This window comes from Rhinatrema bivittatum, chromosome 3 (genome assembly GCF_901001135.1).
Source record: "Rhinatrema bivittatum chromosome 3, aRhiBiv1.1, whole genome shotgun sequence".
Lineage (NCBI taxonomy): Eukaryota > Metazoa > Chordata > Amphibia > Gymnophiona > Rhinatrematidae > Rhinatrema > Rhinatrema bivittatum.
This window is the reverse complement of record NC_042617.1, coordinates 516,399,911-516,417,740: the sequence shown is the minus strand read 5'-3', so window position 1 is coordinate 516,417,740 and position 17,830 is coordinate 516,399,911. Positions and strand designations below refer to the sequence as shown.

Sequence of the window (17,830 nt, the reverse complement as noted above, 5' to 3'; positions counted from 1 at the left end):
TAAATTGTTCTTTGCTTTCCTTGTATCTTTGCCTTCCATCGTTTCCTTCAGTACTAGCTGAGATTACTAAATTCATTTCACTCTTGCTTTTCTCTGCATACCCTCCTGCAGTAACATGAGTCAAAGCATGTCAAGAGATGCAGAAATAAACTGGAAAAGTATTACAAAAAGATTGCCTCCATAATGATTCTTGTCTCATTTACAGCTACCTTAGAAAGTGACAGAAGATCATTGAGGAAAAGCCTCTAAGGCATACAGTGTTGACAAGAAAATCCCAGTTGATCTGACACTTTTGTATAAATTGGCTAAAAGTGGTGACAGCTTACATGGTGTTACAATATAAAATGCATGAGAAGGGCTATCACTCCTAACATATTCTCCTTTAACCAACCCATATTGATGGAATTTAGTAGAATATTGTAGTTAAAGTCATTGGAAGCTCTTTATCAAGTTAAAAGCAAACTCACAATGTTCCTGCTTCATATTTCACAAGAAAAACATTGGCACTTTATTTTCAAAAGAAAAGGCCTTCCTTAACAGTGCACACATTTAGTGCAGAAGCCAAGATATGGTGGGAGGAAGGGTTGAGATGCTTGGGTCAAAAGTATGAGGAAGGAGCATTGATGTCTTCTGATGATCTCAAATTTGAGTTTGATATACCACATCAGGCGTGTATATACTACGACAAGCTGGTGAGAGTTTGGAATATCTTTATGGGGAACCTACTCCTTTTGAAAAAGTCTTCCTAGGGGATAGGATACCAGAATGTGTCAATTTGGTCCTATACAGGGGAATTATGCAAGTATACTTGCTCAAAGAGCCACCACTCCTGGTAAAAGAGTGCTGGAATAGGGAACTGGGAGCTCAAATAGACACTGGGGGATGAAAGAGGATTTGGAGAAATGCACACAAAATTTCATTGTGTGCCCATAGATAGAGATATCCTGACTTCTTTCACAAGACTGCACCTGCCTTTTTCCCGCTCTCAAGGAGGGATTGTGGCCAGGTGGAACTTACTTACATGTCTGGTGGGACTGGCCCCTTGGTGAGTGCTTTCTGGATGAGGGTGAATAGTTTGACGAAACAAATATTGGGTGATATAGTGGTGTTTACACCAACTATATGTCTGTTGGGATGGTGGGATAGGCCACCACTGGATAAATACAAGCAAAAGATGGCGTTGCATTTGATACCTGCTGCATGGTTTTCTATATCGACTAAATGGAAATCAGTACCTACCCTTGAACACTGGAGGGAGCAGGTGCATGACATTGCCCTGATCAAAAAACTAACTTTTCAGTTGAGGGATAATGTTGCAGTGTAGGATAAAGTATGGCATTGTTATTCTGCATTTTATAATCACGGTCGGACCCAGCTGTAGAGGTCACTTACTGTATTATGTAGGATATACTCTTTTGTTCAGGTTGTCATCTACACAATGTTTTGCTGAATCCTTTCTGTACGGTTCGGTATGTTAAATAAAAATTAAAAAAATAAAATAAAACCTCCTAAATTTCCAATGAAACAGCAATATTTACAGTTTAGACTATTTATAATCTGCAGATTCTCACAGGAATCTATGGGTGCTCATAGTACTCGCACAGAACTTGCTTGCTCACCTCTAACTACAGGTTTATGGAGGACATTCAGAACCCACAGAGGCTAAAAGGTGAATACATTGTTTCCATTTTGTTTCAAAATGTTGTCTTTTAAAGTGTATAACACTGACTCCCCATTGATCTACACTTCAAATATTAGAGTTAATCAGATAAGTTATTCAGCTAACTCAACCCTGTCCCGGAACATCTCCAACATGCCCCTTTCTTATTCAACTAAAGCTTAGCCAGATAAGCAAGGGAAATATTCAAATCTAGCCATTCAACATTAGCCACTGACTCCCCAGTGATGGTTATTCATCTAAATGGCTCTGAATATTGATTTGTTGTAGACTTATCTGGCTAATTTAGTCAGATAAGTTAGATTTCACACTGAGCAGGTCTAAAGTTAGCCAAATAAACTCATCTGGCTAACTCAAAAGTTATCCAGGTATGTTCAGTGGCGCAACCACATCCCTAAATATCCCAGCTAAGTTAGCCAGATAATGTATTTGGCTGCCTTCTCTAGCCAGCAAGGTTCTGAATATATACCTCTCTAAAATATGCTTTACCTGCAGAAGTCCCTTTGCAAATTATAGTTGAAATAACTTTTATTGGACCAACTCAATATATCACCCTATATATTTTTTTTTGCTACCTTTATTTCCATGCAGTCCAGTGGACTAGCACAGCAACCACACTAGTTTTATTCTTTCAATTCTAGGGTTATTATTATAATAAAATCTCATTGAAGAGGCCTACAACAAAGACCGGGAATATCAATATTAAATTCTGGTTAACTACTACTCAATGTTCTGTTTCCTTCATTGAGTCACTGTCAGTTTTGCCTGAGGTCCTCAACTCAACAAGAAACGTGCTCACTATCAGGTAATATAACTTTAATTGAAATTATTAGCTATAACCAAGATGCCATATATAAAATAAAATATTACTACTATATAACATAGTAGATTATGTTAGATAAAGACAAATTGGCCCAGTCAGCCTGCCCAGTTTATCTAGTTCCCACTGCCAACCTTAGAAGCTTGACCACCTATAAGAAATTGGACCTTATCTAAGGCACTTTTTCCTGTTTTCCTATTTAGATCTCTACTATCCTGGGTAGATTAGGGTGACAACACTTTGGGATTTGTCACTATTTGACCTTATTCTTGAAACTCGTGAGCTAGGATAGGAAAGGTAGTGGAGGGAGAGGTGCACCATTAAGAAAAGCTCCTCCACTGAGGTTGCTGGAATGGCCAGCCCCCTGCTGTGTATAAAAGCAGCGTGCAGCATTTCACGGTGTGGCACTTTGGTTGGGAGTTAGAAAGAATAGGAGTGTTTTTCTTCAGTTGTTCCCCTTCTTGGGTACTAGGTTTCACACTCTGGGTCAATAATCTAATGGGAAGGGGATCAGTGCCTGGCTTGGTGCTGGTTGCATATTTGATTGAGATGTTTGGTTATTTTTGCCATTTTTGAAGATTCTTTCGGTAAGAACCCTGGTATCCCTGGCTGGAGGATTTCAGGGTATTGGCTAATTAAGTCAGATCAGGGGCTAGGGAAGACTCCACCGCTCTCCAGTTTTCATAGAGGGGACTGTATCAAAGGTGACCCACTGCAGGATATTTCAGAGTTTCCACATTTTTGTGAAGATTTTTTCTAAGTTCCCAGGAGGAAGTTTGTGGCCAACCTTCATGCCTGAAGAGGGGACATATCTAGAGAGAAACTGGGGCAGATTTTTAAAAAATACGCGAGCGCGTACTTTTGTTCGCGCACCAGGCACGAACAAAAGTACGCTGGATTTTATAAGATACGCGCGTAGCCGCGCGTATCATATAAAATCCGGGGTCGGCGCGCGCAAGGGGGTGCACATTTGTGCAACCTGTGCGCGCCGAGCCCAGCGCGAGCTGCATGTTCCCTCTGAGGCCGCTCCGATTTCGGAGCGGCCTCGGAGGGAACTTTTCTTTGCCCTCCCCCCATCTTCCCCTCCCTTCCCCTACCTAACCCACCCCCCCGGCCCTATCTAAACCCCCCCTTACCTTTGTCGGCAAAGTTACGCCTGCTGAAACCAGGCGTAACTTTGCGCACGTCGCCGGCAGCCCTGCTCCGTCCTCCGGTCCCGGGGGGCTGGTCCGGAGGCCTCGACCATGCCCCCGGGCTGGCGCCACGCCTCCGGGCCCGCCCCCGAAACGCCACGTCGTTTCGGGAACGCCCCCGGACACGCCCCCTCCCTCCCCTTTTCGAAAGCCCCGGGACTTACGCGCATCCTGGGGCTTTACGTGCGCCGGCGGCCTATGCAAAATAGGCGCGCCGGCGTGCATAAATCCGGAAGGATTTACGCGCGCGGCCCTTTTAAAATCCGCCCCACTGTGTTCCCTGCTACTGGACTTTTCCTAAGAAGAATCCCATTGGGACAAATGAAGAGGAGAACTGTGAGTAAGACATAATTCTAGTCTGAGGACATCCAACCAGAGACTTCATCCCGGGAAAAGATACACTTTGGGAGACTGCAAAGACTGTAATTCCTTTTGCCATCAGTATTTTTGGAAGGAGTTTTCTGTCCCAACTAAGGATTCCCTGTCCCACTTGGAACCTTAGCCAAACCACAGCATTTCCCTGCCCAGTACTGAGAGATACTTGCACAGATAAATTTGGAGAATAGTAAATTCCACCTTGTTGTGAATAGTGTCAAATTGCTATTTAAGAATTCTGACAGTGAAGATTTATTTTTGGACACTCAACCTGAGCCTCCAGAGTCTTTTGTGGCACTCATATCAACTAAAGTTGAACAAGAACTGTTACCCCCACAAGGACAACAACTAAAGTGTCACCCCAGCCATCTTGGACCTTGAAGGAAAAGGCTGGAAAGAACCCTGTCCCAGACCCTGGGACTATGTCAATGTGGGAGAAAGTTAAAGGATTGGCCCCAGGACCCTTGTGTGTCCTTAAACCAAAAAGGGAGTTACATTAGCATATAAGGTCCCATTATAGTGTAGTGTTCTCCTACCTTGCTCTTTGTGCCTGTCATGGAGGAACAGCCAGGACACTAATGATTAGTGATGCTGAGACTAAAACCACAACGTGACTGCCAAAGATTAACGATGCTTCTCTTGAGACAATCACAACATGGCTGCTTCAGCTGCATCACTGCACCATAGGACTGCACTCTGCTTCAGAACACATGACTCTAAGAGCCAATGGGCAGAGGAAAATAATTTTACAAGTGAACTGGGGCTTTTGATAAGAGAACAGTTGGAGTTAGAGTGAAGGGCAGACGTACTAGCTCTGACTCAGCTCAAAAAGATCTGCTGATCTCTGCAGGAAATTTCACAGTGAGTCTCCTGCTTAAATCGAGCAGCTAAGATAGCATAAAATAAACTGCACAAGGAAATGCTGAGTCCTTGTTATGGTTTGCTGAATGCTGCTGCTAGATTGTTGCATTTCTAGAAAGAAAAGCTGGGATAAAGGCTCCTAGAGTAAAAATCAGAATGCTATCCCGTAGTCCTTGGAGCATGAGTACTCTTCTGACACACACACAGGGGGACAGACTATGGGTACTATTCTGATTTCTGTGCTGATTTCTGAACTACCTTTTAACTATTGTGGCATTTACCACTTCCTTACAAAATAGTTATTCATCTGCATCATCTTTAAGCCTATGGATTACAAGTAAATCTAAGTTATATTTTCTTTCAACATTAACCTTTGATTCACCAATCCCATCATTATACACTAAGGGGTAGATTTTAAAAAGCAGCACGCAGGCATACATGTGCATGTGCTACCCAGCGCGCACACATGTACACCCGATTTTATAACATGCACGTGCAGGCGCGCGCATGTTATAAAATCCGGGGTCGGCGCGCACCAAGGAGTGCACAATTGTGCACCTTGTGCGTGCTGAGCCTGATCCAGGCCGCTCCGAAATCGAAGCAGCCTAGGAGGGAACTTCCCTACTCCCCCACCTCACCTTCCCTTCCCCACCCTTTCCCCTCTACCTTTGCTAATTTCTTTTTATTGTTTTAAAACTTACTTCAGCCCTGGGGCTGAAGTAGTTGGCCGGTGCGCGATCCCCGGCCCAGCGGCCATGCGGAGGCCTCTGGCCACACCTCTCTCCTCACCCCCAGACTGCCCCTTTTGTAAAGTCCCGGGACTTACACGCCTTCCTGGGCTTTATGCACATCGCCGGGCCTTTTTTAAATAGGCCTGGCGCGCGTAACCTTTTGAAAATCCGGCCCCAAGAGTATAAGGGGAAATTGTTTTGCTCATCCCAGTCTGTTGCCCTCAGAAGGTCAAGGGCACTAGGAACATGCATTAAGGAGAAACAAAATAGGAAATGAGACAAAATTTACTGTTTCATGTTGGGTCATTTTCAAAATGGAATGATTTAAATTCTGATGAAATTTTGTCTGAATTTTGTTCTATTTTGAAAGTTGGGGGGAAAAACGTCATTGATCAGGCCTAGACCTAGGCGCAAAGCCAGGGCCTTGCGTAGGAAAAAGGCCAAGATCTGAAGCCGGGGGCTCACCTAGGCATAAGACACGGCCTGACAAAGGGGCCGTGAACTATGCCAGAGCGCAAATCTGCGTTCTCAGTCTATGCCTTGGCCCAATTCCAGGGCCTTGGCAAAGACCCGAGGAAAGGTCCAGGCCTGGGAAATTTCCTGACACCTACTTACCTTATCCATCGTGAATCTGACGACATGTCTAGGCCCACTCCCAACGCCTAGGAGCACAAATTTGATTTTGGCTTATAAAATGTTGCACAAAAAAGAACATTTGTGTGCATACAGTCTTTCCAAAAATTTGAAGGGACATTAATTGCAACCCTTTTCACTTATTTTTTCAATGAGTATATTTGGAGTGTGTGAAACCTCTCTTTTTAGGGTTTATGCTGCAGTGCTTTTGTTTGTGAGGGAAAACATTGTTGTCCTCCCCCCTTGCTTAATTTAAATGCTCGCTCTTTGAGATTCTCAGCTAAGGTTGCTGCCTAGATGAAACAGTTACCTACCACTGAACTGACAGTATAAAGGCTAACAGGGATCGAAACTCAATCAGTGGTCAGATATTTATCAAGTTTGATTTCTGGCTCCTGTCAAAATGGTGACAAGAGACCTACAAAATCCCTTTTTCCTAAGTAAAACAAAGCAGCTGTCATTGAGCATAAATCTTCCTTGATTCCTCAATGCTGGCATAGCAGTCAGGAATTTGCTTCAACCCTCTGAGCTTAGATTTGCATCATTGTTTTAAAAACACGAAAGACAGTGAGAAAATGCTTCTTACAACTCAGCACTGAAGCCATGCTAGGAAATTTTAAATATTACTATATTTCACTCTATGACAGGGCTCCAATATATCTTTTTTCCTTTCTTTCATTCTTTCTAATTTGCTCTCATTCCATCTCTCCTACCCTGATAATCATATACAAGTATATATGATATAGCGCACATTAAATAATATCTATTTGTACATCTATAGATCGTTAGATACCGTGTTAGGTTGTAGTTAATTTGAGGACATTTAATTTGAATCAATAGAGACACATCCTAAAAGAACTTATCAAACAGAGATGAGAGAGAAAAAAGAAAAAAAGAGGCTACTCCAGATAATAAACCTCTTGATTTGTGGATAAACTATTGCTATAGCCTCCACTTTCTCTTATATATGACCGCATGGCAAATTATTGATATGATAAACCATGGCTCTCTTTCTATGGCTGGTGACATTTCTCTCTTTCTCTTTTTCCTTCCTACCCTTCCCCCCCCCCCCCCGCCTTTGATCAGTGATTGTAAACTCAAGTCCTGGCTGTCAGAGTTTCTAGAATATTCCAGAGATATAATTTGTATGTTCTTCATCCAAGAACCTGGTACATTTGCCTAGTTTAGCTATTCTGAAAACCAGACCTGTTTATGGCATTCATAGCAGAGAAACGCCATGGGGAAGGAGAAACAAGAAGGGGGGGGGGGGTCGACACAGGCCTCCCACCCCCAACTACACCATCATCTACCAATCTGTCACTTTTATTTAAAGAAAAACCATCATCCCTAAATATAGATAATGGATACTACAACTCATGGAACTTTTTGGATAAGATCAAATGCAAAGTCTGAGTCATGGGTGGCATACACTTGCTTCTTGAGCCTTTGAATGAAATTAAGAACCTGTATAGTATGGAGAGGAGGACTAATACTCTACCACCTGACTCATTGTGAGTATAATTATGTTCAACTATAGATGAAGTAATAGGTCTAAGGGTGTGAATCATATGTTAATAGATGCTAACATGGGAGTTACCTAATTACCACCTCTACTGCATGCTTTTTGTATTTTTATTTATTTAATTGTTTTTTTATATACCAACATTTGATCTGAGATATCACATCGGTTTACATGCAGGTACTCTAGGTATTTCCTTATCCCCAGAGGGCTTACAAGCTAAGTTTGTAGCTAAGGCAATGGAGGGTAAAGTGACTTGCCCAAGGTCACAAGGAGCGACAGCAGGACTCGAACGCTGGTCTCCTGGTTCATAGCCCACTCCTCTAACCACTAGGCTATTTCTCTTCCCTTGTAGGTGTATTATTGCTGCTGTAGAAGGCTTTGAAGGGGGGAGGGAGCGGGAGGCGGGAGAAGAGGCAAAGTCTAATCAGGCCGATGCAATAAAACGTGCGGGAGAGCCAGCGCTCCGAGTTGAGCGTCCACTCTCCCAACGCACGCCCAGGCACCTCTCCTGGGCGCGTGATTTTGAATTCAAATTAGGCTGCACACTAATAAGGAGTGTGCATTCACTATAGCAATGATTGCAGAGGGTAGGGATAACCTGCCTACTGAATGTACTGTAGTCTTGGAAGGCACTTTGTATTTGGATGCTAAAAGGTGCAGCAGATGCTTAGACGAGGTTCTCAACTACCTGCATGGGCTGGTCATCCAGGGCAATCATATTCCCAATAACAGAAGGACTAGGGGGCATTCCATGAAGTTAGCAAGTAGCACATTTAAGACTAATCAGAAAATTCTTTTTCACTCAACGCACAATAAAGCTCTGGAATTTGTTGCCAGAGGATGAGGTTACTAGTGCAGTTAGTGTAGCTGGGTTCAAAAAAGGTTTGGATAAGTTCTTGGAGGAAAAGTCCATTAACTGCTATTAATCAAGTTTACTTACGGAATAGCCACTGCTATTAATTGCATCAGTAGCACGGGATCTTCTTGGTGTTTGGGTAATTGCCAGGTTCTTGTAGTCTGGTTTGGCCTCTGTTGGAAACAGGATGCTGGGCTTGATGGACCCTTGGTCTGACCCAGCATGGCAATTTCTTATGTTCTTATGTTCTTAAGGAGATGCTAGGGACACGAGTGCGTCCCTAGCGCCTCCTTATTAGCGGAAGCGGCGACTGTCAGTGGGTCCAACAACCGATGATTAATTTTACCGGCATCGTTTTTCGAATCCACTGACAGCCACGGGTTCGGAAAATGGACGCCGGCAAAATTGAGCGTCCGTTTCAAACCTGCCGACCAGCGGGCAGATTTTTTTTTTTTTTTTGTATTTTTGGTGCCTCTGACTTAATATCGCTATGATAGTAAGTCGGAGGGTGTACAGAAAAGCAGTTTTTTCTGCTTTTCTGTTCACTTTTCCTGGTGCTTTCCCGGTGCTTGAAGTTAACGCCTGCCCGTGGCCAGGCATTAATTTCTGAGAGTAAAATGTATGGCTTGGCCGAACATTTAACTTTCAGTATTCTGGGGGAATAACTAATAAGCTCGTCAACATGCATTTGCATGTGATGAGTGCTATTAGTTTCGGGGGGGTTGGCTGCCCTTTTTCCACGCTCTATTACCCCTTACAGTATAAGGGGTAATAATGGCACATCTAAAGCGCGCGGCCAAACGGGCTAAATGATGCGCTTGGCCGAGCACATCTGTATTGGCCTGTATGATAAAGGCTGCAAGTTTGGAGGAAACGTTGGGAGGGATAAGAGATGGCCTGCAATAAGGTTCATGAGTTTGTGGGAGCAATGGTGAGAGGGAGTAGCAATCGGGGGAGTATTGCAAGAATGAAGGTTGCAATCAGGATCCTGAGTTTGGGAGGGCATTGGGAGGTCTGGGAGGAAGAATCATGATGGGTTTCATTGGGAGGGAGTGTCCCCTGCTCAGATGTCTGATTGTATGTGGGGATTGGGAGTTGGGGTTTAGGGTAAGGGGATAACAGGCCAAAGACTCAATCCAAAGGGATTGTATGAGATTTCCCCCACACTAACCAGCAGCAGTATGAATGTGAGTCAGTTAGTATGGGAAAACTTAATTTGCAGATTGTGGCCTGCATTACCATTGGTGCTCCGGCTTTAATTGTGCCATAGTGATACAGACCTTGATTTCTGAAACAGCATGCCCTTAAGGTAGTACTTGGTGGGAAATATAGAAGGGCATAAGGATGGAAAACATTTGAATTTAGGATGATCAAACACTTTGCAACATACACAGAAGGACTTGATAAGGTTTTCTCACCCATTATCAAATATAGGCTCTTTCAACTGCAAAGTTTTACTGACTCAATACCTCTGGCATTCTTCCCCTCAACACAATCAAGCAGCTTAAGACCTAGCTGACGCCATACTATTTAAACTCAGTCTAACTGCGCTGTTTCTTCACTAATCTGACATGGCAGCCAAACTACTTTATCGAAAGTTTGTCACAGATGTTTGTCACTGTTTGTATTAAGTTCGTTCCAGATGTCAGTCCAATAACAACGTGAAGAATACAGCACAGAACTGAGCATCGTTACCAGTTACTTGCAAAAAGAGACAGGGAATAACTGAGGCAGAGCTTAGCCAGCAATTCTAGCTCTGTAACCTTTCCTGTAAGTAAAAGGATTTGTACTGGGGTTGCCTCCGCTCCTGCCCTGATGACTCTGCTTTCTGTTTCTGCTAGCATTGATTTGTGTTACTGCTCTGTGTCTTTCTGTCAGCAAGCATGTGACAGTTTGAATCATTGCTATTTCCCCAGATACCATTTCAGAAGATCAGTAATTAGCACTCATTACAATGCCACAAATGTTTATGTATAGCAAACATGGCTATCGGAATTGATCTCTAATACTTTGAACTATACCAAGGATAGTCAGACAGCATTTTTAAATGAATTTATAATTCATTGGAAGGGCACAGCCCTTTAAGTCACTGCCCCTGCCATGCAGCCATGGGCATAACTTGGATGGTAGCCATATAGTCAGAAGGGGCTACCTGGGCTGGGAGGTGGCCAGGTATTTGACCTCCACCCAGTGAGATCATGCACAAGGTTGGGGTGTGGGGCTGGGCTGCCCAGGGTGACCAATGGTCACTGGGGAGGCAGGGTGTTCTCGGCCGGGGCTGGTGGTGAGGTGAAAGATGGACAGGGGTCCTAGACCCAGCCTCTTTTTTTTGTTCCTTGCCACTAGCATGTCTCACCTTTCCACATCTGCTGCGTCAAGATCGGGGAACTGAAAATCATGGTGGGGGTAGATGGAGCAGGGAGGATAAAGGGAGAGAGGAAAGTTGTCACAGTTCACTTATGATAATGCATGGCCAGGGCAGCCTACTCATATACTTTAATGGCAGAGAAGGTCAGAGAACAAGACGCAAACATTTTAAATTTTGGGCAGAAAGTCTGGCCACCACTTGCCTATATTTATTTAGCTGATTTTTATATTTCACTTTTTTGTCACTTCAAAGTGGATTTTCATTCAGGTACTCTAGGTATTTCCCTATGCCCCACAGGGCTTATAATCTAAGTTTGTACCTGAGGCAAAGTGACTTGCCGAAGGTCACAAAGAGTGGCAGTGAGATTTGTACGCTGGTTGTCTGTGGCAGGAGTGAGGCCTATACCTAGGCCAGAAGTGAAAAGGGAGGAGGTCAGGTCAATCACACCTCACACGTCTGGAAGAAGTCTCCTGACCAGCAAAGTTAACACCACCCATTCCAAAAGCGAAGGGATGTCGGGTTCACTCCTCCCCTCTTGGTGGGCTGGGAAGGTGCTTCCCATGGCAAGGAATTGAATAATTAACAAATCCAGATTTAATAAATGTAATTATAATCCTGGATGAACCCCAGTAGAGTATAATGAGAAAATTGGATTCAAATAGAGCTGCGACCATGTGCTTACCCATAACTTGAAGTGTCCATGTCATATTTAGGGACTGCACGAGGGACGGGTAGAGGGGGGCTACAATAGGATAGTGGGAGCCCCCAAGACAACAGGTCTGGTTAGCGACCTCCCTAGCTCCAGGTCTAGCTAGGGAACGGAAGCAGAGTGGACTGTGAGGTGAAGATTTAAAAAGTTACATGTGTAAAAATTAGCATATACATGAGTAAGTAGCCTCTACTTGCATATTCCACATTTTATAAAAGTAAAAAATATTCACATATTTTCACGTTCACATGCGCATATAGGGGTAGATTTTAAAACGCATGCGCATGCATCCATGTGCGCGCGGTTCCCAGCGCACGCACATTGATGCACGATTTTATAACATGGATGTGCTGGCGTGTGCATGTTATAAAATTGGGTGGCCGCGTGCACGTACAGGCAGTACATGCAAGGGGGGGGGGGGGTGATTTTTTGCAAATTATGCATGGCGATGAAATCAGGCCTTCCTCCGTTCCCTACCAGTCCGCTTCAATTAACGAGCGGACTGGGAGGGAACTTCCCTACCCCCCCTACCTAAACTCCCTCCCTCTTCCCCTCTCCTCTCCTCTCCTCTCCTCCCCACCCCCTAAACCCTTCCTATCCTATTTTTTGTTTTGTTTTGCAACTTACATCGCTGCTGGAACTGAAGTAAGTTGCGTGTGCCGGCCGACTGCCAGCATGTGAGTCATTGAATCAGCGTTCAATGGTGCTGTTCTGGCCCGCCCCTTCGGAGAGGCCCTTTTTTACACATTATCGGCCGGATTTTAAAAGGCTGATAATGTGTAAAAAAGGATGATCTAGGGCATTCTGGGGCATGTAACTTGCTATTTTAAAAGGCACTTAACATGCGTTCATTTTACAACTCATGTATTTTTACACTTGCTAATTATCTAGAGTGAGTGATAGTAAACAAGTTTATTCTGTAGTACTGACTGGGTGGGAGGTCGGGGTAAATTGAGGGGGAGTTCAGGCTGAAGAACCAGGAAGGTTTCAATGACCTGGGGAAGCACTGGTTGAACTGGTGAGCTAATTAGTAAACTGGTTGAAATCATTTAAGTGCCAGTGTTTTAAAATTGGCCTACTTTTGCATGTATATTGGGATTTACATGAATAAGTCCTACTTTACTTTTGCATATATTTTTAAAATAGGAAAAGTACATGCATTTGATACATTGATATATGTGGTTTCAATGCATTGCATATATTCTTGTGCAAGCGTACATATGCACATATGTTGTGGAGTAAAAATATACATGTTTCATATTATGCACGTATATGATACACATGGCTTATAAAATACTAGGGGTGTGCATTCGTTCCCTACGAATTGGTAATCCACAACGTATAGGGCCATATTCGTTGTATTCGTGGGGAAGTGAAATGTATCGCGATTCCCCACGAATACAACGAATCTTCGCCGAATTATTCAGCTGCCTAAAGGAGCCAATTTAAACAAACCCCTCAACCTCCTGACCCCCCCCCAAAACTTAACAAAACTCCCTGGTGGTCCAGTGGGGGCTCCGGGAGCCATCTCCTGCACTCACACCCTCGGCTGCCGGTTTCAAAAAGGCGCCGATAGCCTTTGACCTACTATGTCACAGGGGCTACCGGTGCCATTGGTCAACCCCTGTCACATGTTAGGAACAATGGATGGCTGCTGGACTTTTGGCAAGTCTTGTGGGGGTCAGGAGGGTCCCCCAAGACTTGCCAAAAGTCCCTGTGGTCCAGCGGGGGTCTGGGAGCGATCTCCTGCACTCGGGCCGTCGGCTGCCTTTAATCAAAATGGCGTCGATATCCTTTGCCCTTACTATGTCACAGGGGCTACCGGTGCCATTGGTCAGCCCCTGTCACATGGTAGGTGCACAAGATGGTGCTGGCCATCCATTGCTCCTACCATGTGACAGGGGTGACCAATGGCACCGGTAGCCCCTGTGACATAGTAGGTCAAAGGCTATCGGTGCCATTTTGAATATCGGCAGCCGAGGGTGTGAGTGCAGGAGATGGCTCCTGGACCCCCTGCTGGACCACCAGGGAGTTTTGGTAAGTCTTGAGGGGGGGGGGGGGTCAGGAGGGTGGGGCGTTGTAGTTAATTTATTTTTAGCCGGGAAACGAATAAGAACTAATGTATAAACGTATTGGGGGAGCCCCTTGCCAAAGGCAACATATCTGCCCCTGACGAATACAAATCCTAAATGCAACGTATGGCGTCCCTCTGCAAACCCCTATAAAATACTATGATAAAAGAACGTGTGGCCATATATGCATGTATATGCTGCCGCATGCAGTTATTTGAAAGTTATTCTCTCTCGATTTTAGCATGTTAGACATCAGGAATTGATTGTCTTTCGAACTTAATTATATATGAACCCTACAAAGAGAAAGAACAAGAAATAAATCTGCATTTTCCCCTCTCACCAGCCTTTTCAGCTCTCGCCATCACCCTCATTGCAAACCCTCTCCTCTCTCATCCCCTGTAGTAGATTGTAATTTAACCAATAATAAATATTAAAGAAACTAAAGCCCAAAGAAAAAAAAATTAAATGAAACAACATTTGTTTGTCCTGCACATCCCTCATTAAGGCTGAGAGTATTTGGACTTCAGATTGAGGGCACCCTGTTTCCCTTTGTTCCTTGCCGCAGCCTGAACTTCTGGAACAGGATTCACTGCGCAAGGAGAGTACTGCTTAACAATTTCTGGTTTCTTTACACAGGCTTACGGATCCATGCTCAACCGCGTCCAGGAGGATCTCACTCTGTTCCTGCGCTTAGGAAAAAACTCAAGCAATTACTGATCTATCCCATTGTCACACAGGGGGACATGGGCCATGCCATCACATTATTTTGTTTTGTTTTGTTTGCTGAACCAAAATAAGCCTTGAATTAAATTATAAAAACCCAAAATAAAACAAAAGATGAGTTCCCATTCCCTCCTCACTAGCCCACATTTACTGCTTTTGCAGGGGGGGGGGGGTGTCTGATGAAAAACGGAGCAGGAGCAATCCGCGGTACCTTCTGCCCTTTGGCTCCAGGTCGAAAATGGAACCAGCACCAATTTTGCTTTAGGGCCATCTAGCCTATGACCATAAAACAAAAATGATGCCAGCCTCAGGGTGCTGAGGTTAGTGCCATTTTGTTGTATGGTTGTGTATCACAATGGCACCAGCGCCAGTTCTGACCCAGAGCTGGCAGGACAGGAATGACTTTGGATCACTCCTGCCTCTTTCTTTCATAAGAAACCCCCATGGAAGGGGTTAGCGTGGTCTGGGGTGGGGGGCACAGGGGAAGTGGCAAGCAAGGGCATTGTGTAGCTTTGTTTCTTTTCCATTGACCTCTTAAAATAAAAGTCCACCCAAAATGTATTTCAAATGTTTTAATGTTTCTTTCACATGCTCTACATTAATTTCATGAACATCTGGGGAAGGGTAAATGGGAGTTTTATTTATAGGTATTCATCTGAACTTGTAATTAGCTTTCTTCAATGATGTCATGATTTTTATGTTGCGCATGAAAAGAGCTGTTTCAAAAATGTTTATCTTTTTGTTGGGAAACATTTCAGGAGCAAGATGGATGTCTTTTAATCCTGATGAAAACAGACGAGCACTAAGGTACGTTAACAGAGCAAAGCAAAAGAAAGTCAACCAAAGATAGGAGGAGCGGATGGACTTACTTAGAGAGCGCCAGGCCACACTTTGTCAGCTCTTCATTCAAATCAACTATGAGAATTCCTGCTTCTACTGTCACTTGCTTCTTCTCTTTATCCACCTAGAAGAAATAAAACCATACAAAGAGGAAAGTAGTTCCGGTACTAAACTATCACTCTGGTAAAACAGGATGGCAAGCCCCAGTATATGTTGGAATGGGAGGCAGAAAGAAAATCCCTTTATGTGTACACTAATTCAGTGCCGGTGGAAGGGTCCACAGCACCCTAGGCGGTGGTCACATGACACACACACTCTCTCTCTCTCTCTCTCTCCATATATATAAATCCATCTCACCCCCAAGCACTGCAACTGAATAAATGGACGATTTTGCAATCTCTCCTACTCTGCCGGGTCGCACTGATCCTCCACTTCAACCAAGAACACCGCCCTTTTCTCAAACTCTGCCACCCTGACCACTTCTGGCACCCTAGGCTGTCTCCTAGTCTGCCTAGTGCTTCCACCACCATGCACTAATTGCATCTTTGAATAATAGAAATGCTGGATCTTGTTCATTTGAAATATTTATGGGGCAACTGTCCCCTCCCTCCCCCCCCCCATAAGGTAAAGGGCAGTATTTATTGTCCTTCTTCAATTTTCTGCTCAAAGAACTTGAAACACATTCAACCATAGTAAAGAGTCAGCTATATGATCATATTTCCATTTGCAGTTCCTCAGTTTCTTTTTTATCTTGTCATCATTTAATTTTACTGATCAAACAAACAAAAACATAGAGTGAGTCTGAAAAAAATAGTACACATTTTTAAACAACCTATTCAAACAATGCTTTGGGGAATGATAGAACTCCAAGATAATTGGAAAGAACTACATTAGGCTTAGAAAAATCTCTGTCCTATACTACTGTTTATATTTCTGTTAATTTAACTGTACAATGCAATACACATTACTACTACTACTAAACTGGTTTCATCAGACAATTAGTTGGCATAATTCAGCAGAGACTATTCTGCTGTCTAAAAACAATCAGTTCAGGATGAAACTCGTCTTGAACTTCAAATCCTATTTTCGGTATTTGGTAGTTGTACGGTAACCAACAAATTAAGCAGATAGCGTATGATCCAGATGTCGGAGAGGCTCCAAACCTCCAAATCCTGAAGGTGTGCAAAGTAACTTTAATCAGTCACCAGAGCAACACTGTAACCAAAGTCACTCTACATGGATTTCTGGAACAGAAATTTCATACTTACAATGTGCTGCATTTCAAAATCAAACTATACTTCCAACAGAGCACAGTATACAATATACCTCTAGAATCAGTATATTAATCCATAAGAGTCTAGAGCTAAACATACATAGCTGGGCTATTAATCAGGAAGCAACACTTTTGGGCTTCCTATATGTTCTGTTTGAACACACATTATATAATGAATGACAGATAGGTATTAGGGGTGTGCATTCGTTTGCAATGTATTGGTAATCTGCAACGTATAGGGCCATATTTGTTGTATTCGTGGGGAAGTGAAATGTATTGTGATTCCCCACGAATACAATGAATCTTCACTGAATTATTTGGCCGTCTAAAGGAGCAAATTTAAACAAACCCCCCCACCCTCCTGACCCCTCCCCCACGACTTACCAAAACTCCCTGGTGGTCCAGCGGGGGGTCCAGGAGCCATCTCCTGCACTCAAGCCGTCGGCTGCCGGTATTAAAAATGGCACCGATAGCCTTTGACCTTCCTATGTTACAGGGGCTACCGTGCCATTGGTCGGCCCCTGTCACATGGTAGGATCAATGGACGGCTGGCGCCATCTTGTGCTCCTACCATGTGACAGGGGCTGACCAATGGCACCGGTAGCCCCTGTGACATAGTAAGGGCAAAGGCTATCGGCGCCATTTTGATTACTGGCAGCCAACGGCCCGAGTGCAGAAGATCGCTCCCAGACCCCTGCTGGACCACCAGGAACTTTTGGCAAGTCTTGAGGGACCATCCTGACCCCCACAAGGCTTGCCAAAAGTCCCTGGTGGTCCAGCAGGGGTCCGGGAGTGACCTCCTGCACTCGGGCCGCCCCTGTGACATAGTAAGGGCAAAGGCTATTGGCATCATTTTGAATACTGGCAGCCGATGGCCCGAGTGCAGAAGATTGCTCCCGGACCCCTGCTGGACCACCAGGGACTTTTGGCAAGCCTTGTGGGGGTCAGGAGGGTCCCCCAAGACTTGCCAAAAATCCCTGGTGGTCCAGCAGGGGTCCGGGAGTGATCTTCTGCACTCGGGCCATCGGCTGCCAGTAAACAAAATGGCATCGATAGCCTTTGCCTTTACTATGTCACAGGGGCTACCGGTACCATTGGTCAGCCCCTGTCACATGGTAGGAGCACAAGATGGCACCAGCTGTCCATTGCTCCTACCATGTGACAGGGGCCGACCAA

At 44.3% G+C, this 17,830-nt stretch overlaps 1 protein-coding gene across 1 annotated transcript in view; it reads right to left on the bottom strand.

Moving 5' to 3' along the window:
• The window catches only part of LOC115088194 (L-gulonolactone oxidase-like), a 350,872-nt gene that overhangs the window by 241,279 nt on the left and 91,763 nt on the right, over positions 1-17,830 (bottom strand). The window contains exon 4 of the mRNA XM_029596219.1: positions 15,411-15,505. Coding sequence (XP_029452079.1) covers positions 15,411-15,505 — 95 coding nt within the window. The remainder of the gene's footprint in view (positions 1-15,410; positions 15,506-17,830) is intronic.